Below are 26,835 nucleotides of genomic sequence, written 5' to 3'. Positions count from 1 at the left end.
CTGATGATTGGCCAAGCATGCACTATGACCCGCATGCTTGGCCAATCACAGCGCCGTCAGTAGAGAGAGCTGTAATTGGCCAAAGCCAGGGTGGCTTTGGCCAATTATGGCTCAGGGGATTTAGTACACACCCCACACTATATAAGGCCGCCTGCACGGCGGCCCTGTGTAGTGTGTGTTCCGGTGTGCTGAGAGATAGAGAGAGAGAGAGACAGTGTCATTTGATTTGAGTTAGATAGATTAGGCAGAACAGTCAGTCAGTTAGCTGCACTTACAGTGTATTGTGTATATATATGCATCCCAGGTGTTGCATATATATATATATACACTGTATTCAGTTTAGCTAGATCCGTTCCTGTTATCTTCTATCTAGACTATTTACATTTAGTGCAGTGCGTCCTGCTCACAGTGTTCAGCTAGATCCGTTCCTGCTATTTACATTTAGTGCAGTGCGTCCTGCTCACAGTGTTCAGCTAGATCCGTTCCTGTTATCTTCTAGACTATTTACATTTAGTGCAGTGCGTCCTGCTCACAGTGTTCAGCTAGATCCGTTCCTGCAATTTACATTTAGTGCAGTGCGTCCTGCTCACAGTGTTCAGCTAGATCCGTTCCTGCTATCTACATTTAGTGCAGTGCGTCCTGCTCACAGTGTTCAGCTAGATCCGTTCCTGCTATTTACATTTAGTGCAGTGCGTCCTGCTCACAGTGTTCAGCTAGATCCGTTCCTGTTATTTACATTTAGTGCAGTGCGTCCTGCTCACAGTGTTCAGCTAGATCCGTTCCTGCTATTTACATTTAGTGCAGTGCGTCCTGCTCACAGTGTTCAGCTAGATCCGTTCCTGCTATTTACATTTAGTGCAGTGCGTCCTGCTCACAGTGTTCAGCTAGATCCGTTCCTGTTATCTTCTAGACTATTTACATTTAGTGCAGTGCGTCCTGCTCACAGTGTTCAGCTAGATCCGTTCCTGCTATTTACATTTAGTGCAGTGCGTCCTGCTCACAGTGTTCAGCTAGATCCGTTCCTGCTATTTACATTTAGTGCAGTGCGTCCTGCTCACAGTGTTCAGCTAGATCCGTTCCTGTTATTTACATTTAGTGCAGTGCGTCCTGCTCACAGTGTTCAGCTAGATCCGTTCCTGCTATTTACATTTAGTGCAGTGCGTCCTGCTCACAGTGTTCAGCTAGATCCGTTCCTGCAATTTACATTTAGTGCAGTGCGTCCTGCTCACAGTGTTCAGCTAGATCCGTTCCTGCAATTTACATTTAGTGCAGTGCGTCCTGCTCACAGTGTTCAGCTAGATCCGTTCCTGCTATTTACATTTAGTGCAGTGCGTCCTGCTCACAGTGTTCAGCTAGATCCGTTCCTGCTATTTACATTTAGTGCAGTGCGTCCTGCTCACAGTGTTCAGCTAGATCCGTTCCTGCTATTTACATTTAGTGCAGTGCGTCCTGCTCACAGTGTTCAGCTAGATCCGTTCCTGTTATCTTCTAGACTATTTACATTTAGTGCAGTGCGTCCTGCTCACAGTGTTCAGCTAGATCCGTTCCTGTTATTTACATTTAGTGCAGTGCGTCCTGCTCACAGTGTTCAGCTAGATCCGTTCCTGCTATTTACACTTAGTGCAGTGCGTCCTGCTCACAGTGTTCAGCTAGAGCCGTTCCTGCTATTTACATTTAGTGCAGTGCGTCCTGCTCACAGTGTTCAGCTAGATCCGTTCCTGTTATCTTCTAGACTATTTACATTTAGTGCAGTGCGTCCTGCTCACAGTGTTCAGCTAGATCCGTTCCTGCTATTTACATTTAGTGCAGTGCGTCCTGCTCACAGTGTTCAGCTAGATCCGTTCCTGTTATCTTCTAGACTATTTACATTTAGTGCAGTGCGTCCTGCTCACAGTGTTCAGCTAGATCCGTTCCTGTTATCTTCTAGACTATTTACATTTAGTGCAGTGCGTCCTGCTCACAGTGTTCAGCTAGATCCGTTCCTGTTATCTTCTAGACTATTTACATTTAGTGCAGTGCGTCCTGCTCACAGTGTTCAGCTAGATCCGTTCCTGTTATCTTCCTACTGACAGGCAGGCTTGTCTGGTTACAGTATATAAAGCTACCTGAAGAAAATTACAGGTGTTCTATTTGATCCTATTAGTACCACGGTCAGGCAGCTAGACTATTTACATTTAGTACAGTGCGTCCTGCTCACAGTGTACAGCTAGATCCGTTCCTGTTATCTTCCTACTGACAGGCAGGCTTGTCTGGTTACAGTATATAAAGCTACCTGAAGAAAATTACAGGTGTTCTATTTGATCCTATTAGTACCACGGTCAGGCAGCTAGACTATTTACATTTAGTACAGTGCGTCCTGCTCACAGTGTTCAGCTAGATCCGTTCCTGTTATCTTCCTACTGACAGGCAGGCTTGTCTGGTTACAGTATATAAAGCTACCTGAAGAAAATTACTGGTGTTCTATCCCAGCTTAGTGCAGCTACAGGCCATTAGTATGTCTGGAAGGCCAAGAAGGAGAGGCAGACAGTCACAAGCCAATAAGAGAGGGCAAGCAGGCTCTGTGTCTAGTGCTGGTCGTGGAGATGGTGCATCCTCATCAGCACGTGGCCATGGGACACGCTTGGCCTTTTTTTCGGCAGCTGGCCGTGTTGAGCCGCAACATGCGGAAGACTTGGTCGAGTGGATGACCAAGCCGTCCTCATCCTCCTCATCCTCTCTCACCCATGCCCAGGGTGCTTTGTCTGGCAAAGCAGCGGCCTCTTCCCTCAGCTCAATGTCATCAGTGACTCCTTCCCTAGCTCCACCATGTCCTCATGAGGATTCCCTCGAACTGTTTGACCACAGTGTTGGGTACATGCTCCAGGAGGATGCCCAGCGTTTGGAAGGCTCTGATGACGATACTGAGCTCGATGAAGGCAGTAACATGAGCACGGACAGAGGGGGTGCCCAAGAAGGACAGCAATCTGGCAGTCATGCTCCCCCTGCTGCAGCATACTGCCAGGTTTGCTCCAGTGATGAGGAGGGAGGGGATGATGAGGTCACTGACTCAACGTGGGTGCCTGATAGGAGAGAGGAGGAAGAGGAGGAGGAGGAGGAGGAGGCGGCGGCACATCACCAACGAGGCAGGATGCCCTCCAGGGGCCAGCCTAAGGGCAGCACATTGACTGCTCACACCCCAAAGCTCCACATGTGCAGGGCGCTGCAGTCTCTGCGCGTTATTCAAAAAGTTCTTTGGTGTGGGCCTTTTTTGAGACGAATGCATCAGATCGCACCGCTGCTATTTGCAACATATGTCTCAAGCGTATCTCGCGTGGCCAAAACATCTCCCGCTTGGGTACCACATGCTTGACCAGACATATGTTGACCTGCCATGCAGTTCGTTGGCAAGCGTATCTAAAAGACCCACACCAAAGAACAAAGAGGATCTCTCCTTGCTCCTCATCAGCTGAGATTTCCAACCCCACTAGACCTTCAGTCCTCTCTGAGACCTGCAGTGAGAGGAATGAAGGTGTAGAATTAGGTGTGTCACAGCCAAGTACTTGTGGGCAATCTGCTTTTGGTACACCGACGTCAGATTGTACCAGGCAAATTTTCCTGCCCCAGCTGCTGCACCGCCGAAAGAAGTTTGCTCCCAGCCATCCACATGCCCAGCGGTTGAATGCTAGCTTGGCAAAATTGCTAGCACTTCAACTGCTGCCTTTTCAGTTGGTAGACTCTGCCCCCTTCCGTGAGTTTGTGGAATGTGCGGTTCCTCAGTGGCAGGTACCCAAACGCCACTTTTTCTCACGGAAGGCGATTCCGGCTCTCTACCGGCATGTGGAAGGCAATGTCCATGCCTCGCTGGACAGGGCGGTCAGCGGTAAGGTGCATATTACCGCTGACTCATGGTCCAGCAGGCATGGACAGGGACGTTACCTAAGTTTCACGGCGCATTGGGTGACTCTGCTGGCAGCTGGGAAGGATGCAGGACAAGGTGCAGTAGTGTTGGAGGTTGTTCCGCCACCACGCCTCCAAAATGCTGATTGTGACACACCTCTCTCCTCCACCCCCTCCTCTTCTTCTTCTTCCTCCATGGCCTCTTCCTCGGAACCAGCGGTGCTCCGTAGGCGTTCAAGGGGCTACGCAAGTACGCAGGCCAAAAGATGCCATGCGGTGCTTGAGCTGGTGTGCTTGGGGGACAGGAGCCACACTGGGGCAGAGGTTCTGTCAGCTCTGCAGGGGCAGGTTCAGAGGTGGTTGATGCCACGCCAACTTAAGGCAGGAATGGTGGTTTGCGACAATGGCACCAACCTCCTCTCTGCCCTCCGACAGGGACAAATGACCCATGTGCCCTGTTTGGCTCACGTCCTTAACTTGGTGGTGCAGCGGTTCTTGGGCAGGTACCCGGGCTTACAGGATGTCCTGAGGCAGGCCAGGAAAGTCTGTGTGCATTTCCGCCGGTCATATAATGCCAGTGCTCGGCTGACGGACCTCCAAAAGGAGTTTAACCTGCCCAAGAACCGCCTAATCTGTGACATGCCCACCAGGTGGAACTCAACGTTGGCCATGCTGCAGCGGCTGCACACGCAGCAGAGGGCCATCAATGAGTACCTGTGCGACTATGGCACCAGGACAGGGTCAGGGGAGCTTGTTTTTTTTCCCCACGCCAGTGGGCCATGATCAGGGATGCATGCACTGTCCTGTCACCATTCGAGGAGGCCACGAGGATGGTGAGCACTGACAGTGCATGCATCAGTGACACTGTCCCCCTGAGGCAGAACAGAGGCAGGAAGAGGAGGACTTCCTTAGCTCTCAAGGCCCCCTTTATCCAGACAGTGTTCCTGCGTGCCCGCCGATCACACAGGAAGAGGACGAGGAGGAGGAGGAGGAGGAGGAAGATTGTGTCAGTATGGAGGTGGAGCCTGGCACTCAGCATCAGCAGCAGTCTTTAAGGGATCAGTCCCAAGGAACCCATGGACTTGTACGTGGCTGGGAGGAGGTGGCTGCGGACGTTGTTGTCCTTAGTGACCCAGAGGACTCCGGACCGAATGCCTCAGCAAACCTACGCTGCATGGCCTCCCTGATCCTGCAAAGCCTGCGTAAGGATCCTCGTATTCGTGGTATCAAGGAGAAGGACCAATACTGGCTGGCAACCCTCCTTGATCCACGTTACAAGGGTAAGGTTGCGGACCTTATCTTGCCATCGCAGAGGGAGCAGAGGATGAAACATCTTCGGGAGGCCTTGCAGAAAGGTCTGTGCAACGCGTTCCCAGAGACTGGGAGGTTACAAACTCCTGTTTCTGGACAACGTGTTGCTGAGGCTTCGGTCAGTCAAAGAAGGAGCGGTGGAGAAGGTGGCCGTCTGACCGATGCGTTCAGACAATTTTTTGGTCCGCAGCCCCAAGGTATGATCGGTTCCAGCAACCATCGCCAGCATCTGTTTTACATGGTGCAGGAATACCTAGGGGCAAGATCAGACTTGGACACCTTTCCCACCGAAAATCCTCTGGGTTACTGGGTCTTGAGGATGGATCACTGGCCAGAGCTTGCACAGTATGCAATTGAGCTACTGGCCTGTCCTGCATCCAGCGTTCTTTCGGAACGCACATTCAGTGCTGCTGGAGGCGTGGTAACCGATCACAGGGTGCGTCTGTCCACCGACTCGGTCGATCGGCTGACCTTCATAAAAATGAATGAGTCTTGGATCACCACCAGCTACCAAGCACCTGATGCTGATGTAACCGAATAATTTTTTTTGAAATCTCAGATCCCTTCAAAGACTGCCTATGCTGATGCTGAGTGACTATCCCTGAGTAATTATCCTCTTCCTCCTCAATCATCACGCTGATAGCTTGTAAGAACATTTTTAGTTCTGGGCGCCACCACCAGTGCCTAAGGCACAATTTTTCAGCCCCTGTTTAACAGGGGCGTGTAATTACAATTTTTGATGTAATACTTTGCAGCAGGGCTCGTTCCTGCATTCCAACTAGAGTGTCTGTGAGGGGTTGCAGTGTTGTGGCACCAGCACCAGTGCCTAAGGCCCAATTTTTCTGCCCCTGTCTGACAGGGGCGTGTAATTACAATTTTTGATGCAATACTTTGCAGCAGGGCTCGTTCCTGCGTTCCAACTAGAGTGTCTGTGAGGGGTTGCAGTGTTGTGGCACCAGCACCAGTGCCTAAGGCCCAATTTTTCTGCCCCTGTCTAACAGGGGCGTGTAATTACAATTTTTGATGCAATACTTTGCAGCAGGGCTCGTTCCTGCGTTCCAACTAGAGTGTCTGTGAGGGGTTGCAGTGTTGTGGCACCAGCACCAGTGCCTAAGGCCCAATTTTTCTGCCCCTGTCTAACAGGGGCGTGTAATTACAATTTTTGAAGCAATACTTTGCAGCAGGGCTCGTTCCTGCGTTCCAACTAGAGTGTCTGTGAGGGGTTGCAGTGTTGTGGCACCAGCACCAGTGCCTAAGGCCTAATTTTTCAGCTCCTGTTCAACAGGGGCATGTAATTACAATTCTTGATCTAATATTTCACAGCAGGGCCCTGTGAGGGCTTACAGTGTTGTGGCCACAGCAACACCTAAGGCCCAAATTTCTGCTGAGTATATAGGGCAGGACCCTACTTTCAAACATCTAACTTACAAACGACTCCTACTTGCAAACGGAAGGAGACAACAGGAAGTGAGATGAAATCTACCCCTAGGAAGGGAAATTCTCTCCTGTAAGAGTTAATATTGGAAAACAATTTCTCCTTTCCCCTGATGCTTTCCAATCCTTGTTCCACAAAAAAACCCAAATTTTCAAAAAACATTTTTCATTGGGACAAAAAAGTGAGGTGAAATCTTCTGAAGAGGACGAAAGACAGCAAAACAAATGTCACAGGGGTGATAACCCTTCCCTATGTTTTCCAAAAAGCTTAGAAAAGATTTTTTGGCTGGAGCTAAACACGTTAAAAATGTTCAAAATTACAAACAGATTCTACTTAACAACAAACCTACAGTCCCTGTCTTGTTTGCACCGCCTGTATACTGCTGTTCAGATTATATAGGGCCTGGTGGCCCCACACCTTTCCTTATTTTAATTTGGGTGCGGGGTTCCCCTTAATATCCATACAAGACCCAAAGGGCCTGGTAATGGACTGGGGGGTACCCATGCCGTTTGTCTCACTGATTTTCATCCATATTGCCATGACCCGACATGACATTAAACCCGCAAGCAGTTTTAAATGAGATTTTTTCCTTTAAAAATGACATTTGGTGCAGGGACTGTTCTAAACATGGGAAACACGCGTCACTTTACAGGCATACTATAGACACCCCCCAGGTACGATATTTAAAGGAATATTTCACTTTTTTTTTTTTTACTTCAAGCATCATTAAAATCACTGCTCCAGAAAAAACGGCCGTTTTTAAAAGTTTTTTTTGCATTGATACATGTCCCCTGGGGTAGGACCCGGGTCCCCAAACCCTTTTTAGGACAATACCATGCAAATTAGCCTTTAAAATGAGCACTTTTGATTTCGAACGTTCGAGTCCTATAGACGTCAATGGGGTTCTAACGTTCGTGCGAACTTTCGGTCCGTTCGCGGGTTCTGGTGCGAACCGAACCGGGGGGGTGTTCGGCTCATCCCTAGTCATAATAAGAAATTTTGTAACCAGATCTCATATTTTAAAACCTTTGTGGATTTTAATATTTGTACAATTAAATACTTTTCTATAGATTCAAATTTGTTTGATAGTTTGCTTGCTGCAACATTAAAAAAACCTGGGGGGTTATTTGCTTTTCTTCTGTAACATTTACTTGAATGAGTTGCCCTCAAAGTGACAGGGGGTATAATTGCTGCCATGGCTGTGAAGCAAAGCATTGTGGCCACGGCACATGTATACACCTGGACACGGTCTCTGCAGCAAAAGAGGTTAGCAGTTTGGGAGGTAAATTTTGTCTCAACTGCAGGGTTTTACTGCCCCCCAAACTCACAAGTAAATGAGCCCTAAATGCCTAGTATAAGTTCTAGTTCTTCCCACTCTACCCAGAAAATGTGTTACAGTTCCACTTTAGGATCAGTATCATATTTGGTTTTCAGAATAAAAGTCTATTGCTGTTTTAATCCTAGCTTAGAACATACATTTACAGTATGTGTACACAAGCCTTGCCACTGGTTCCTTAAAGGGAGACAAACTGAATATGTATTTAAAAGAGAAGTAACTGATATTTTTTTTTGAGAACCATACTTACCTTGGTCTGATGCTGCATCTGTCCCCCGGCCCCTCTAAACTGAGAACCGAGCAATCAAACACCTCCGATCACTCAGTTTTCAGAGCTCCGTGAGCAGAGAGCTGCAGACTGTCAGTCACAGCTCTCTGCTCTGTTCCCTCCTCGCTCATTGGAGTGCTGAGCTGTGAAGGGGTGGGGAGCGGCCATCTCAGGCTCTCAGCGGTTCGCTGAGAGCTTGAGACGGGTGTCAGTGCACTGCAAATGTCTCAGATACTCAACTAACTGCTGAGGAAGTGGTCAGGCTATGGTGAAAACAAACACACCAGGGAGGACTGCTTTCAATGAAGCCTCTGCTGAAAAAACACTTTCATAATTACCTAGAAACTAATACAGAAGATCACATCAATGAGACATGTACAGTATATTCAAAAATATATCTGTTGCAAGTTTGTCATAATACTACAGGTTCGGTGATTCAAATCCCAAGCATGACACTACCTACAGTACCTGGAGTTTGCAGAGTCAATAGATGTCAGATCTTGTTTCCGAAGGAACATTTTATACGAACATTTGTATAAAAATTCTTATCATCCTCTATGACTTGACGGATGTCATTCAAAAAAAGGCTGACCTTAATGTCCAATCCCTCTCCCAGTGCATCCTTCTGGGAGATACTAGACTTAAATCAGCATTTTCTTCCCTTGATAATTTTCAATGGCAGTCAGATAAATAACAAATTAACTAAGCTATCTGACTTCTATAATGGTGATACATCTATCTCTTTTAACAGACATTAAAAGGAGCCTCCATTTCAGAACAACATAATTATCTTCAAATTAGATTCTTTTATTAAACCAATTATCTCAAACCCTTAAAATCTCCATTGACCACATATGAACAAATATGTTCTAAGAACCCTACAGGGAAGGGTCTTATAGCAACTCTTTATAATAAACTCAACACCTCTTCCCCTTTCGATAAATTACCATATATGCTCAAATGAAAATTTGAAATAAACACCCAATTGACCATTCCAGAATGGTCTACTTTGTGGGTCAACCTACGAAAGTGCACTTAAGCTGGTCATACACCTATAGATTATCTGCAGATTTTCTATGGTTAGATGGAAAAAGTGGGAGATTCCTCCATCCATAGTTTAGCGAACATGGAGAAATCTGTTGCACTTTTTCCATATAACCATAGAAAATCTGCAGATAATCTATAGGTGTATGGCCAGCTTAAGTCACTGACAATTAGAGAGACAGTGATGGAACTTTATACCAGATGGTATTACACATCTCTCATCTAAACGTAATATACCCAGAGGTCTCCCCAAACTGCTTTGGGGGTTTCCACTTCCAGGAACTTTCCTCCACATATTTTGGGGTTGTGAACATTTATCTCTCACATGTAAGGAAGTTTTTTCCCTTATCAATAGACTTCCAGGTAAAAACATTGTACTTGCCCATGGAGAAAGAGAGATTTTTTTGATCAGACAAGTCAATTTAGTAATAACACCACATCCCTTAATAGACTATATATAGAAGGAAAGAATGGGATTTTTAGGGTGCAAATTAATTGGAAGAATAGTAACAACTATATTATATAAGAAAGTTTTTTTATATTTTAGAAAAAATAAAAATTTGTTAAAACACAGCAATTGGCAAGTACAGATCTACAAGATTTTGTGGGTACAGCATAAAAGGATAGAATTCCCAACATGTTTCACCCATATATCGAGCTTCTTCAGGGGATGCTGTCCAACTAGAGGTACAAGCCTTCTTGGTCTCTTAAAAAAATGGTCAAATCACTAAAGGGTCACAGGTGTCTAAATGCATCCAGAGAACCATGTGCTAAAGATAACCATAGGGGCATTCAAGGACCAAAAAACAAAGTTCTGTAGTGAACTCAAAGCCAAGGGACAAATGCTGTCAAAAACCGCCAGTGCCTATTGGTAGAACTGGCATTCAACGACAGGATGTGTATGTCCCTGGGTTCCAGCAGCGTGTTGTACTTGCCCATGTCAATTGCTTAGTATTTCAAAATGTTATATAAACCCACTTCTATTTCCACTGATCCAGACGATACGTGTTGCCACACCCTGGACAATTGAATACCATTGGAAATCTAGAGTTGTACCCTTTCCACAAATATTAGCGAGAATTGAAGATATCAACATCATGGAGAATATTTTCCATACTATTAATAATTCCAAGAAAGCATTTAATTTGAAATGGGATCCCTATTTTATCTACAAAACATAAATTAATGCATAGAATTTAAACAGCCGTCTCTTTATGATGGTACCTTAATGTTGTTTTAATTTTTTTCTATTATTATATTTATTTTTCCTTTTATTGTTATTTTTAATCCATGATAATTGTTATTTAAAGCGACGCTCAGTCATATAATATTTAAGATCACCATCTGTTTAGAGCACACATTTTCAATGTACCCTTAATAGACTACTTTTAATATCTACAGTATCTCACAAGAGTGAGTACACCCCTCACATTTTTGTAAATATTTTATTGTATCTTTTCATGTGACAACACTGAAGAAATGACACTTTGCTACAATGTAAAGTAGTGAGTGTACAGCTTGTGTAACAGTGTAAATTTGCTGTCCCCTCAAAATAACTCAACACACAGCCATTAATGTCTAAACCGCTGGCAACAAAAGTGAGTACACCCCTAAGTGAAAATGTCCAAATTGGGCCCAATTAGCCATTTTCCCTCCCCGATGTCATGTGACTCGATTGTGTTACAAAGTCTCAGGTGTGAATGGGGAGCAGGTGTGTTAAATTTGGTGTTATCGCTCTCACTCTCTCATACTGGTCACTGAAAGTTCAACATGGAACCTCATGGCAAAGAACTCTCTGAGGATCTGAAAAAAAGAATGGTTGCTCTAAATAAAGATGGCCTAGGCTATAAGAAGATTGCCAAGGCCCTGAAACTGTGCTGCAGCACGGTGGCCAAGACAATACAGCAGTTTAACAGGACAGGTTCCACTTAGAACAGGCCTTGCCATGGTAGACCAAAGAAGTTGAGTGCATGTGCCCAGCGTCATATCCAGAGGTTGTCTTTGGGAAATAGACATATGAGTGCTGCCAGTATTGCTGCAGAGGTTGAAGGGGTGGGGGGTCAGCCTGTCAGTGCTCAGACCATACGCCGCACACTGCATCAAATTGGTCTGCATGGCTGTCGTCCCAGAAGGAAGTCTCTTCTAAAGATGATGCACAAGAAAGCCCGCAAACAGTTTGCTAAAGACAAGCAGACTAAGGGCATGGATTACTGGAACCATGTCCTGTGGTCTGATGAGACCAAGATAAACTTATTTGGTTCAGATGGTGTCAAGCGTGTGTGGGGGCAACCAGGTGAGGAGTACAAAGACAAGTGTGTCTTGCCTACAGTCAAGCATGGTGGTGGGAGTGTCATGGTCTGGGGCTGCATGAGTGATGCCGGCACTGGGGAGCTACAGATCATTAAGGGAACCATGAATGCCAACATGTACTAAAGCAGAGCTTGATCCCCTCCCTTTGGAGACTGGGCCGCAAGGTAGTATTCCAACATTATAACGACCCCAAACCAACCCCGAGACGCCAACTGCCTTGCTAATGAAGCTGAGGGTAAAGGTGATGGACTGGCCAAGCATATCTCCAGACCTAAACCCTATTGAGCATCTGTGGGGCATCCTCAAATGGAAGGTGGAGGAGCGCAAGGTCTCTAACATCCACCAGCTCTGTGATGTCATCATGGAGGAGTGGAAGAGGACTCCAGTGGAAACCTGTGAATCTCTGGTGAACTCCATGCCCAAGAGGGTTAAGGCAGTGCTGGAAAATAATGGTGGCCACACAAAATATTGACACTTTAGGCCCAATTTGGACATTTTCACTTAGGGGTGTACGCACTTTTGTTGCCAGCGGTTTAGACATTAATGGCTGTGTGTTGAGTTATTTTGAGGGGACAGCAAATTGACACTGTTATACAAGCTGTACACTCACTACTTTACATTGTAGCAAAGTGTCATTTCTTCAGTGTTGTCACATGAAAAGATATAATAAAATATTTACAAAAATGTGAGGGGTGTACTCACTTTTGTGAGATACTGTATGTTCTACCATTGTTGCTCCAAATATTTCTGAGAAATACTTTTTTTTTCAATAAAAAAGTTTGTAATCAGAAAATTGTATTTGCTTTCACCACTTGATTTTGGAAGAAATGGCCAAAAGAAAATCACATATGTTGCTAAAGATGTGTTGGTTGGAGAAAAATGTTCAATCCCGCTCATTCGTATTTTTTCATCACTGTGTTGATTTGACCCCACTGACAATCAGAACATTGAGGCAACGTTCTGAAAATGAAAACTTTTGCATAAAAGTCTTATAGTGTATGGCCAGCATACCTATGTTTCTGCGGAGGGTAGGATCAGTTAGAGCAACTAAAGGGGAGGGAAAAGAATAAGTGTACCTAACCCCTTTATGCCGACTGTACGCAAATATGCGGCCTCGAGGGCGTTGTACCAGGCTGATGCCTGCAGCTGCACGCATCACCCCGGTACCATTTTTATAGCCGGCGGTTGGCTTTCTTGGGATAACAACCGACGTGGCTAAAAAGCCACTCGGCTTTTATCCCAACCACTGGGAGGCCCGAGCGACCAGCCAGCACGTCCGCCGACTGACCCGGACAAAGCCAGAATGGGCTTTGATCAGGTCTCAGGTATAGTAATCCGGAAGCGATGTCATGACATCACTTCTAGTTTACAGAAGACTTAAAGGCGCCAAATTTAAAAAAAATGACAGCATTCAAAACAGGCAAACTTGGCGTTTTGAAAACTTTTAAGTGCAAAGGAGAGATTAGTGATCTTAAAGATCCCAGATCTCTTCATAAAGAGTACCCATCACTGTCTATTACTGTCACAAGGGATGTTTACATTCCTTCTGACATCAAAAGGACAGTGTAAAAGTAAAAAAATAAAATATATACATTTTTTTTTTTTTTTTAAATGCCCGTTCCTTCGTGCTCGCACGCAGAAGTGAATGCATACGTAAGTTGCGACCGAAAATGTAAACAGTGTTCAAACCACACATGTGAGGTATTGCCATGATCGTTAGAATGAGAGCAATAATTCTAGAACTAGACATCCTCTGCATCTCTAACCTGGTAACCTGTAAAACATTTCAAAGTGCTGCCTATGGAGATTTTTAAGTAACATAGTTTGTCGCCATTCCACGAGTGTGCACAATTTTAAAGCATGACATGTTAGGTTATTTACTTACTCGGCGTAACATCATCTTTCACATTATACAGAACAAATAGGGCTAATTTTACTGACTCGTTTTTTTTTTATTTAATGAAAGTGTATTTTTTTTCCAAAAAAAATTGCGTTTGAAAGACTGCTGCGCAGATATAGTGTGACATAAAATTTTGCAACAGTTGCCATTTTATTCTCTAGGGTCTCTGCTTAAAAAAATATATATGATGTTTGGGGGGTTCTAATAAATTATCTAGCAAAAAATAAAGATTTTACCTTTGTCAGAAAACAAAGCAACAAAGCAACAAATGTCAGAAAAAAAGCTTAGGTAGGAAGGGGTGTACATTGGTATAGGGGGGTCCCACTACTGGATTAAAGCCAATGTTTGGGTAAAGTTTGTTTTAAAAAAAATCAGCACAAAGTGTGTTACTTTCATGTGAAGTGTCCCTTGTGCTGATGCTTGCTGTCATTGGGGAAATTTCATGTCAGTCCTTTGCCCCCCCCCTTCCATACCGCACAGCAGTAATCTTCCAGTGCTGCGGGGGTTATTACCAGTGCTGGACCTGTGACTGGCACTATGCCCACTATTTCTGCCCCCCTCCATTCATAGAAGCTGTACTTTAGCTTCTATGAATAGAGTATGGGAAGATGGACGAAAGGCCTGCCCATTCTCCATTCATAAATTGTTTTTCATTCATGGAAGCTATAGTACAGCTTCTGGGGATGGAGGAGGGGACACAGAAAGGGTTCTGGATATCTCTGATAATAAACCCACCAGAAGATTACAATTGCATGGTATGGAAGGAGGTCAAAGAACTTCGATTTGGACAACCAACACCAGCACAAGGAGCACTTTTCATTAAATGTAAGTAACATCCCTTGTACTGATTTAAAAAAAACAAAAAACAAACTTAGGCTTTGATAAGATAGGTGAAATAAAATAAAGAAATAAATAAATAAAGAGGAAAATTGCCTCAATGGAGATAAATACATATAGGTAGGGGCGGGTACCATCATCCTTAATTGATAATGATATAAAAGAGGGTTGTCTGGAGCTACTCCAATAAATGCCCCAAGACAAAAATGGGAATGGACTATCTCAGTACTGGGTACCGAGATAGTCCATTCCCATTTTTGTCCTAGGGCATTTATTGGAGTAGCTCCAGACAACCCTCTTTTAAATAAATTAAGAGGAAATACCTTGTACTTTTGTTATAAAAATATTTGTGCTAAAAGTAGCACCCTTATTTGCACTATATTGAAATGACAACTCATGTCTGAAAATGAAGCAATACATTGTTTTAATAACCAGACATTTGTTTTTTTTATTAGGTGTGCTCTTTAATACACAAAGTGAAGAAAGGGAGAAAATACCATTCAAAATTGGAGAAAATGTTACTTTGATTGCATCCGCAAAAGATAATGTTGTCCTAGAGGTGGTATGGGCAAAGGAAGTCAACACTTTTTTGGAAATCTCTGATAATAATGTACATTTTCTAAATGAATCATTTAAATCAAGAGTTTGTTCTCAAAATTTATCTTCAATCACAATATGTAACGCAACCAGTGAAGATGCAGGAATGTACAGAGCAAACCTAAAATGTACAAACAAATCTTCAATCAACTTTTTTTTCAGTAAAATATATTATGTTGAAGAACATCCTGGTAAGTAATCATTTTAAAAACTTAAATACAACACAAAAAATATATAATTATAATCAACTGGCTTAATATAATTCCTATAATTTAGCATTTATTAGGCATGAGTATAAAGAACTTTGTCATTAGTATAGCCTTACCTTCTCACCATTCTAAAACACCTTAAATAGTTGAAGGAAAAAAAATCCTTCTTTCCTTTGATGGTTACAAGCTTCTCACTGTCACCTTTGTCATTCCAGCTCTTCAAACCAACATATGGCTCTGTCCTGACTAGGTCCTCAATCTGACCTCCTTTTCTAGGAGGCTACAGTGAGGAACTGTGACTGCCATACCTGTGCCTCACTATAGCCTCTACTTCTCTAACTACAACTTCTCTTCTTCTTCCCAGCCTATTCCCTACCCTCATCATACTTTCCAGCAACTCTTTTCTATTTTTTCACAGATTTGAGTTTGTCATCTTACCAGTTCCTCACTACAACATATATATATATATATATATATATATATACTCTGCATTAGCAGCTTATATATTCAGTGTTTACTCTATATTCAGAAACCTCCCCTCCTCTTGTCAGCTCCCCACTAAAACCAACCCTTCTCTTACCAGCTCCTCACTACAACCTCACTACCTATTATCAGCTCCTCACTACTTCTTACCAGCTCCTCACTACAACCTCATCTCCTCAACTCAACCTCCCTTCCTCTTCTTAAGTCATTACCCTACCCTCTCTATACTTCCTAGCTCCTCTACAATCTCCCCTTCTTTTACCATCACCTCACTATAACCTCCTCTCCTCTTACCAGCTCCTCACTACAACCTCCCCTTCTCTTACCAGCTCCTCACTACAACCCCCAATCCTCTTCTCAGCTCCTCACTACAACCTTCAATCCTCTTCTCAGCTCCTCACTACAACTTTCCATCCTCTTACCAGCTCCTCACTACAACCTCCCCTTCTCTTACCAGCTCCTCACTACAACCTCCCTCCTCTTACCGGCTCCTCACTGCAACCTCTGCTCCTCCTACAAGCTCCTCACTGCAACCTCCCCTCCTTCTCTCAGCTCCTCATTACAATTCCCTCTCCTCTTCACAGGTCCTCACTACAACTTCCTGTTCTCTTCTCCACTCCTCACTACAACTTCCTGTCCTCTTCTCCGCTCCTCACTACAACTTCCCATCCTCTTCCTAGTTCCTTACTACAACCTTCCATTCTCTTCTCCGCTCCTCACTGCAACCTCCTCTTCTCAGCTCCTCACTACAATCCCACTCCTCTTCACAGGTCCTCACTACAACTTCCCATCCTCTACTCTGCTCCTCACTACAACTTCCCCTCCTCTTCTCCGCTCCTCACTTCAACTTCCCATCCTCTTCACAGGTCCTCACTACAACCTCCCCTCCTTTTCTCCGCTTCTCACTACAACCTCCCCTCCTCTTTTCAGCTATTCATTACAACCTCACCACCTTTTCCAGCTCCTCACATCAGCCCTCCCTCCTCTTCCTAGCTTCTCTCTGCAGCCTCATCTTCCCAGCTCCCCAGTAGGGATGCATTGGAATCAATGAGCATGGTTAAATGAAAGTATAGCTAAAGACAAAACCTTTGTTTTAGCTTTGGCTACAGTGGAGAGGGATTAGAACCCATGTCAGGTTTTTACTGCTGTCGGTGCCTTTGAGGGGGATTCACCCCCTCTATTTGTCCTGTATACAGTTATCATTGAAAGTGAAAGAAAAAAAAATCCCATATTTTGGGTTGTCCCCAAAACAGTAAGAGATGGGATATCTGCCAATGGGAAAACTAGATCTGGCCACCCTGGGGACAAACAGGGATTCACTCACTTTGAAGGGATTTCTGCCCACTTCCTGTTTTGGTTTTTGGACAGGAAGTGAAGGTAAATTTCCCTAAAGGACTTTGCCTTTAGTTCTATTTTAAAGTAATGTTGATGGATTTTTAATAGACACTGTTACCTAGTTAATTTACTGTTGGGCAAAGTGACCTGAAAAAGCCTCCAACACCAAACCCACTAATACACACCTTCCCATCTCCCCCCCCCCCTTCTTCCTCCAGCTGGCGCTAAAATCCTCAGTGTTTGGTGTCAAAAAGCAAAGGGAAGGTGACGTCACTCCCTCTAATATGTGTCATTGGCTGCTATACCCAATTTACAATACCTGGAAGCAGAGGGTATGGCTGTTGGCTGCAATATTATATATGGGTTGGTGGGGAGGAGCTCCACATCTTCGTAGATACTAATCCCTTCAGTGATTATATGCTATGGTATGGCCGCTATATATATCCTTTTCAGCCAAGGAAACTGCCATCTGTTTGATCTGCAATTGTCATGGTGCTGCACATGTGATCAGTTACAACACCAGCCATTTGATGGTTTGACAGTTTTATTGATAGCACAAACAAATGTGATAGTTAGCATTCCCAGTATGCCAGGAATATAACTATTTTACAGCAACTGTTAAATCGATGGGTTTAGCTCCCCTTTAAAGACCAATTTATTTTCTTATTTTTTTCAATTTAAATCAGCTAAAGAAATCATCAAATCATCAAAACTTTTCTGTCGAAGGCCACCACAGCCTCAGTAGAAAAGCCTGTCCCCTGCCAACATGCTGTAGAGAAGGACCCTTGCACTCTGTGTGGAAGCAGTGGTCTCTCTGTAGAGGTGTTACATACCCCCTGCTGAGCCAGAGCAGAACTCTCCAATCAGCAGGAGGCATGCGCTTTTTTGATTGGAGCGCTCTAGCTCTGACTCAACAGTTTTGGAATTCTTTTGCTCTTTTGAAACAAATCAATCTTTCCTTTTTTTTCATGTCTAAAATGAAGATGATGAAACAGAAGTTGTAAAGTCAACTGATCGTGCTCGTACTAATTCAACTTCCAGTAAGTATGTTTGGGAATCTCTTGAACACAAACAAAATAATCAGACTAAAAAATATTTTCCTCCTCTAATAGCCAAATAAACACATCTTGTGGTTTTCTATTTTTTGTGAATATCTGAGACCTGCGGAGCCGCTCATCTCCCAGCATATTCTGGGGAACAGTTCATAGATGTAAGATTATCTCTGGGGGGAGGGGGGGTGGAATTTACTCCTGTATGGTTGTTTGGTTTGTTCATTTTACTCTTGTGTGTTTTTTGTGTTTTTGGTGGGTATTTGTTTGTTATTTTATATATACAGTATCTCACAAAAGTGAGTACATCCCTCACATTTTTGTAAATATTTTCTTCTATCTTTTCATGTGACAACACCGAAGAAATGACACTTGTCTACAATGTAAAGTAGTGAGTGTACAGCTTGTATAACAGTGTAAATTTGCTGTCCCCTCAAAATAACTCAACACACAGCCATTAATGTCTAAACCGCTGGCAACAAAAGTGAGTACACCCCTAAGTGAAAATGTCCAAATTGGGCCCAATTAGCCATTTTCCCTCCCCGGTGTCATGTGACTCGTTAGTGTTACAAGGTCTCAGGTGTGAATGGTGAGCAGGTGTCGTAAATTTGGTGTTATCGCTCTCGCTCTCTCATACTAGTCACTGGAAGTTCAACATGGCACCTCATGGCAAAGAACTCTCTGAGGATCTGAAAAAAAGAATTGTTGCTCTACATAAAGATGGCCTAGGCTATAAGAAGATTGCCAAGACCCTGAAACTGAGCTGCAGCAGGATGGCCAAGACCATACAATGGTTTAACAGGACAGGTTCCACTCAGAACAGGCCTCGCCATGGCCGACCAAACAAGTTGAGTGCACATGCTCAGCGTCATATCCAGAGGTTGTCTTAGGGAAATAGACCTATGAGTGCTGCAAGCATTGCTGCAGAGGTTGAAGGGGTGGGGGGGTCAGTCCTCAGACCACACACCACACACTGCATCAAATTGGTCTGCATGGCTGTCGTCCCAGAAAGAAGTCTCTTCTAAAGATGATGCACAAGAAAGCCCACAAACAATTTGGTGCTGACCTGTGGTCTGATGAGACCAAGATAAACTTATTTGGTTCAGATGGTGTCAAGCGTGTGTGGCAACAACCAGGTGAGGAGTACAAAGACAAGTGTGTCTTGTCTACAGTCAGGGGAGTAACTAGAGTCTAGTCTCGGGAGGGGCACTGCCAGAAAATAATTTTTTTGGGGGGCAATTTATCAGGGAAATGGCTGATGTTGGCGCTTCAATCATCACGGCACCATGGTTATTATAGTGTCAGGATGATTGAAACACATTATTTCTATTATTACATTGTTGAAAATGTAAAAAATTGTAGAAAATGAAATAGTTCAACTCACCATAATGCAGAATCAGTGGGAGCCCCGAGTGTGTCACTTGCCACATCGCCTGCCACCAGATGCAGATTGTCACTTGTCACATGTTGCTATTATCACTTGCCACGTCACCTGCCACAAGTTGCGGATTGTCCACTTGCCACGTCACCTGCCACAAGTTGTGGATTGTCACTTGCCACGTCACCTGCCACAAGTTGCGGATTGCCACTTGCCATGTCACCTGCCAAATGTTGCAAATTGTCCAATATCACCTGCCACACATTGCTGATTGTCCACTTGCCACGTCACCTGCCACAAGTTGTGGATTGTCACTTGTTACAAATTGCAAATTGTCCACCTGCCACCCATTGCGGATTGTCACTTGCCACAAGTTGCGGATTGTCCACTTACCACGTCAACTGCCACAAGTTGCAGATAGTCACTTTCCTGCTAAGGTGGGGAATGGGGATTATCACTTCCTGTGTCCCAGTCTGAGTCAGGCAGCAGAGAGATGATGTAATCTCTCTGCTGCCTGCAAAGTGAGTGAGGGCAGAACTGCCAGGATGCAGGCGGTGAGAGATGATGTCATCTCTCTGCTCCGCCACCCACTGATTGGGCAGCCTCCCGTCCATCCCTCCCCCCCACGAGCCACCCAGCTGGCAGCTTCCCATCCATCCCCCCCTGCCGAGCCACCCAGCTGAGTCCCCTCGCACAGTCAGTGTGACTGTACGAGCGCCGAGCGGGTGAGCCGCCAGGCAGCTCGGTGGCTCACCCGCCGCCCACTCACTTACACGCCGACTCACCGGGCCCTACTCAGCTGCGGGCCCCATAGCGTCCGCGTGGGTCGCTATGGTGGTAGTTCCGCCACTGCCTACAGTCAAGCATGGTGGTGGAAGTGTCATGGTCTGGGGCTGCATGAGTGCTGCCGGCACTGGGCAGCTACAGTTCATTGAGGGAAACATGAATGCCAACATGTACTGTGACATACTGAAGAAGCCTAATCCCCTCCCTTCGGAGACTGGGCTGCAGGGCAGTATTCCAACATGATAACGACCCCAAACACACCTCCAAGATGACCACTGCCTTGCTAAATAAGCTGAGGGTAACGGTGATGGACTGGCCAAGCATGTCTCCAGACCTAAACCCTATTGAGCATCTGTGGGGCATCCTCAAACAGAAGGTGGAGGAGCGCAAGGTCTCTAACATCCACCAGCTCTGTGATGTCGTCATGGAGAAGTGGAAGAGGACTCCAGTGACAACATGTGAAGCTCTGGTGAACTCCATGCCCAAGTGTTTTAAGGCAGTGCTGGAAAATAATGGTGGCCACACAAAAAGATTGACACTTTTGGCCCAATTTGGACATTTTCACTTAGGGGTGTTCTCACTTTTGTTGCCAGCTGTTTAGACATTATGTAAAATATATAATAAAATAATTACGAAATGTGACGAGGTGTACTCACTTTTGTGAGATACTGTATATATCCATACTAAATGCTATACTCAAATAAGGTAATGTGGTTATCCTATATAGGTTGAGTAGCCTTTATACCGGATGGGGCTTCCAGATTCTGATATGCCCCCTTCTCATATATCCCCACAACCACCACCCAGGGCCACCACCCACCCCGGCCTTTGTACCTTTATGGGATTGTTGGGTAGGTTTGGGTACATATGCTGTGCAACCTGAAAGAGGGTTGTGCATTGTACTTTTGCGTTCTTAAATTTTAACTGTATTTTGGATTATGCCAATTTCCAAATGTTTATTCCAAATGTATAACTATTTGCATGTGGCAATAAAAACACTTTTAAAAAAAAAAGAATCCCCACCCCTTTGTTACATGCAGTTGTAGGGCATGAAATTTCATCTCCACGGCTTATTCGATTGGTGGCCTGCTATCATGTGACAGCTAAGCGGGAAAGGGGTGGTGAAGTAATTGGTACAATAAATATTATTCGTGGGTGGTTACGGATTCCCTCTATCTATTGCACCTATGTATTACCTTATCTATTCCTATAGTTAGCTAGTCTATTAAAACTCTGATCACATGGTACTGTTGATATCACAATACTACAAGGTTAGCTATGAAATCAAGCACGCTTCTTAATAAAACAACGTCTTATTTATTTCCCAAGAAAATAGGAAACGCTAACATGAAAATATTAAAGAAAAATGTTACAAAACATATATCAACAGAACATATAATACAAGAATATCAAAGATACTTATCACAATGCTTTCATCAAGGTTTTGTATCGTCAGGCTGGGCTCAGATGGCAAAAAGAGAAAGCCGTGCAGCTCAGAGAGCCACCAGGCTTGAACCAAGAGCGAAAAGGGACAAATTCCCTCCTGTGTGCCCTTTTTACACATTCATTCAGACCCATTTGTAACCACCCCCACTAGCCCACTGTCCAATGAGATATTGCCAAGAGGTAGTCATTTTAATATATTATATTACTGTCCGTCCCACTGTTTTGGCCTCTAGGGGCAGCATTGTCCATGTATTATCTCTAGGTGTCTGTTGATCCTTTGATCTTTGTCACCCACCGTCATCAATCATCCTGACAGCCATGGCTCTCTTTGAAGATTGCTTGCAGTGTATTATCAGCAACAGACAGTCCAGAGCCAAGTGTTCAGATGCAGATTCTGATATGCTACAAAGCTCTGGAATGTAACTGGTTACATTCCAACTTGGGGCCATCTTCCTGTATCAACCAGGGAAAGAAATACCAGAAATATGATATGATATTATACCATGTTGACTTCCAACATTAGCCGCTTTGCCCCTAAAGGGTGCATATCACCCTTCTTCAGACACAACATCTATGGAACAGTCCATAACTGTCTTAACCTGTTGCGCTTCCCAACATGTCTTCAGAAACAGTTCCTATGGAACAGTCCATAACGGTCTTACCGTGTTGTGCTTCCCAACATGTGCCGCTTTGCCACTGAGTGACACATCACCATCATTCTTCAGCAACAGCTTCCATGTCACCATTCTGTATCTTCGGTATCTTCTCCTTTCCGGTATCTTCAGGACGGGGTGCAGTACAGGCAAGGGGTGTCCACTCTCTCACCATTCACCAGCACACACTCAGAGCACCATATTAACCCGCATTCAGATACAGAGTCTCGAGGGGGGCCTTACTCACCCATATTACTAACCTAAAATACACATATATCACACTATACCATAACATAAATCAACCCATTACCATCATATATACTTATTTATGTGACCCATCCATCCCACTCCCAACCTCCTATAACCCTTTACTGTAAATACTGGTCGGGATGAGGCAGGCTTGCTCACAATGGCCTTTTCTACAGCAATTTTGGCACGTCAGCGGTATTTCAGGGCTCTGAATTGTCAGCAAAGCCTCTAATGTGTACGAATAGACCTTACCGTCAATTTGTTCCTCAACTTGCATAGATAAATGGGAGACACTTCTATATAAATATCAAATCTAACACATATAAACCTGAAACAAAGACACACCACAAAATTCCATCCCTGTGCATGGATTCCAGAGACCATGCCCAGGGTATACCATGCACCTCTACCTATTATTAGGTTCAAGGAACACCCTAGTTCCATAACTAATGTTACATCAGTATCCTTTAGGACAAAGAAACAAACTCGTCTATGTCCCAAATACTACCCAGGTGCTTCCTTCCCAGCAATGATCTCTCCAACAAAAAAAACATATTTTACATTTCGTGTTCTGGATTGGATAGGTTATATTCCTTCCCCAACCTCCAACCCATTGCACATGTATTAATAGCACGTTTGCATTCATCAATGACAGGAGAGACTCAGGCAAAATGTTTCACAAGTCTTATTGATAGGCACAGTCTTTCAGATTTTTCATTTGTCCCTCCTCTCCTGAATGTTTATCAGAACAAATTTGCGGTGTGGTATGGCACAGACAAACTGCCAACCAGATGAACATCTTTCATCTCTGTTCCAGAAACCTCTCCAATCACCAGGATTCTGGAAGTAAAAAACAAGAGCAGAATCAAATTCTTATCCACAATATCTACTCGCTTGCTGTGTTTACTTATGGTTCCCTTCTTGAAACCCAAGAACTTAGTATTCCTGGCTTCGGCAACTCTGACCAAATTATCAAAACAACCATGATTTCTTTAGGCTGAACCCACTCTAAAATGGATCCCCATGCTAAGAGCAAAAATTTTAAAAAATAAGCATGAATTTTGCTTCTCAAAAATTCTCATTTTAAAAGCTAAAAAAACAATGCACTTAACTATACCCTAAGACCTAAGCACTAACTCCCCTTTCAGGTGGACAAAGCCTAAATCTTTTGGAACTTTTTCCACCTGAATGAAAATAAAAACAAAGAAAAAAAAAAAACGAACTCCAGCGGCTAGAATGGCTTCCTACCAACTCTTGTCTTAAACAAAATGTATTCAGCTGCTAATTGAGGACATATCCAACGACCATCTATTCAGCTGCTTAGGGCATAGCCAATTACCCCCCTTTCAGATGGATTAACCTAACAACAATTTTTTCACCTGAACAAAACAAAAATAATATAAATGAATAAACAAATAAAAAAGAAAAAAATTTTTTTTAAATGTACAAATTTTTTTTATCGGCAGCGGGTGAGGCCCCCCCCTCTGGTGCCCTCCGCCGCTTACCAGAGCCATCGGCAGCAGCAGAGGCGATCGGATGCTGTCACTAGCTGGGCATGGAGATGAGTGAGGGGAAGATGGCCCCCACCCGTCTCCAAGACATTGCAGGATGGAAACAACGTCAAAACATCACTTCTGCCCATAGTTCTTAAAGGGCCATTTTTTAAAATTCTTTCTTTAAATGACAATTTTTTTCATTTTTATTGCAATTAAGTGAAAATATGAGATTTGAGGTCTTTTTGATCCCAGATCTCATATTTTTAAGAGGTCCTGTAATGCTTTTTTTCTATTACAAGGGATGTTTACATTCCTTGTAATAGGAATAAAAGTGGCACATTTTTTTTTTTTAAAGAACAGTGTAAAAGTAAAAAATAAAAGGTAAAATAAATAATAAAAACAAAATTTAAATGCGCCCCGTCCCGCCGAGCTCGCGTGTGGAAGCGAAAACGGTGTTCAAACCACACATGTGAGGTATCACCACAATCGGTAGAGCGAGAGCAATAATTCTAGCCCTAGACCCTCTCTGTAACTCAAAACATGCAACCTGTATAATTTTTTAAACACTGAAGTTGCTAAACTAGTCTATACAGCAGTTGTTTACACAATACACCCAGACAAAACACACAGAGACACAGATAAAGCTGTTTAAAGTTAACTTTTACCTGTAGTTCTCCAACACACAAGGCAGAGCACATTAATCAATGCTCTTCCACACCAGGAGACCTGCACACTCTTAATCAATGCCTTACAATCTCCTTATTACCACTGATTTTTAGCCCCCTTAGATCGCAGGTGACGTTGAACTTCTGTTAGAACAGAGAGCTATTTCACTCTCACGTGTGGAAAAATAAAAATAAAAAAATAAACTAATAAAAAAAATGTAAATTTAAAAAAAAAAAATCTATATTTCTCCCACTTTCTCCTCAAAGATGTGTGGTTTATCCTGTCAATCTGCAGGCTACATCAGATAACCAGGGGTGATCAACCCCTCACTCACCAGTCCTCTTGACCGGCTACAGGCCTAATGCACATTAACAATACAATAAACATATTGTAACAGTTTAACATATATACATATACCAGCCAAAAATCTCACCAGATTTTGCGCATCCGCTCACTGATTAAATATTTCATAGAACTTTTAGGACCACTCACGTGGGACTGCAGAATTCAGGAACCAGTGCGAATCTTGTTCACCGTAGAGAAGGCTTTCAGTTCTAGGTGTAGTTGATTCCTTAGCTTATAGGGACTTAAGACAAAAATACATTAGGGTTTGGATTCTGTGCAGAAATAAATTCCATGAGCCTTCTGGGGTGCCAAATGAAGTAATTGGTGCAAATAACCATTATTCGAGGGTGGTTACAGATTCCCTCTATTTATTGTACCTATGTATTAACTTGTCTATTCCTATAGTTTGCTAGTCTATTAAAACTCTGATCACATGGTACTGTTGATATCACAATAATACAAGGCTAGCTATGAGACCAAGCACACTGCTTAATAAAATAAAGTCTTATTTATTTACCAAGAAAATAGGAAATGCTAACAATAAAATATTAAAGAAAGATATTACAAACATATACCAACAGAACACATAATACAAGAATATCAAAGATACTTATCACAATGCTTTCCTCGAGGCTTTGTATCATCAGCCTGGGCTCAGATGACAAAGAGAGATAGCAATGAGACTCAAAATGGTGGAGAGAGCCATGCGTAAAAGAAAAGAAAAGAAAGACAGCAACAGGCGCCTCTTAGTTAGATTGTAATATTTAATGACAAATTGGCATTAAAAGCACTCACATGTAATGACATGCTAGTCCGGCACATGGGATTCCAGTAGAAGCCATAGATGATCTCTGCAGTTTGCGATAGAAGGGAGCCTTGTTCCTCTATGCTGTCGGCTGTGTGTTTGGCGCCGACTTCCGGGATACGAACGCGATCCAGAACGAGGCTTGCATCTCAGCCAGGCAGTCGAGTGGAGGGCTGGAACGCAGAGTCAATGGTATGGGCTGTACTGCCGTTAAGCAACGCGTTTCAGAGCATGTGCTGTGGGGCGCGCTCCTTTCTCAAGCTAAAGGGGATAGATTTTGTGCAGCCTATTTAAGTGCTTCCTCAGCACTGCCACCTAATGGTTAAAGCTAATGGGAGAATTGAGAAAGGAGCACGCCCCACAGCACATGCTCTGAAACGCAGGGCATATTAGGGCAATGATGTCACCAGAATTTCTGCCCATCTGCCAATGTTATGCGTGACCAAGAGGTGAGGAACAGTGTATCAAAAAATTAAAGTGGTTCTAAAGGTACAAGGTTTTTTACCTTCATATATTCTATGCTAGGTGCTATGCTATTCTAGGTAAACCTTCTGTAAACCTTCTGTGTGCAGCAGCCTCCCCCCCAATACTTACCTAAGCCCCATCACAATCCAGCGATGTGCATGAGAGCCTCGGCTTTCCAGGGACTCTGCCTCCTCATGGGCCGAGACAGCAGCGGGAGCCAATGGCTCCTGCTGCTTTCTCAGCCAAGAAGGGATATAGGGGGCGGGGTCAATGGCAGCTGGTGAGCCAATAAAGAGATAGGGAGGGGCCGAGCTGCATCTCTTTGTGTGTGAATAGACATGCAGAGAAAGCCTGCTCAGGTGCCTCCCCATAGCAAGCTGCTTGCTGTGGGAACACTTGGCAAGATTGAGGGGCCAGGAGTGGCTGCGGGGGACCCGAGAAGAGGAGGATCTGGGCTGTTCTGTGCAAAACCGTTACACAGAGCAAGTAAGTACGACGTGTTTGGATTTATTTTTAAGCAAGCCTTTAACACCACTTTAAACTTCAGCTTTTTTTA

The 26,835-nt window shown here is 43.9% G+C and overlaps 1 protein-coding gene across 2 annotated transcripts in view; it reads left to right on the top strand.

Moving 5' to 3' along the window:
* The window catches only part of LOC141117593 (uncharacterized), a 73,354-nt gene that overhangs the window by 17,954 nt on the left and 28,565 nt on the right, over window positions 1-26,835 (top strand). For both annotated transcript variants that reach the window (XM_073610517.1, XM_073610518.1), the window contains exons 3-4: window positions 14,773-15,105; window positions 17,925-17,981. In XM_073610517.1, coding sequence (XP_073466618.1) covers window positions 14,773-15,105; window positions 17,925-17,981 — 390 coding nt within the window. The remainder of the gene's footprint in view (window positions 1-14,772; window positions 15,106-17,924; window positions 17,982-26,835) is intronic.

The sequence above is a fragment of the Aquarana catesbeiana genome, linkage group LG13, assembly GCF_042186555.1.
Source record: "Aquarana catesbeiana isolate 2022-GZ linkage group LG13, ASM4218655v1, whole genome shotgun sequence".
Taxonomy (NCBI): Eukaryota; Metazoa; Chordata; class Amphibia; order Anura; family Ranidae; genus Aquarana; species Aquarana catesbeiana.
The sequence above is the reverse complement of the archived record's forward strand: the minus strand, read 5'-3'. Positions and strand labels throughout refer to the sequence as shown.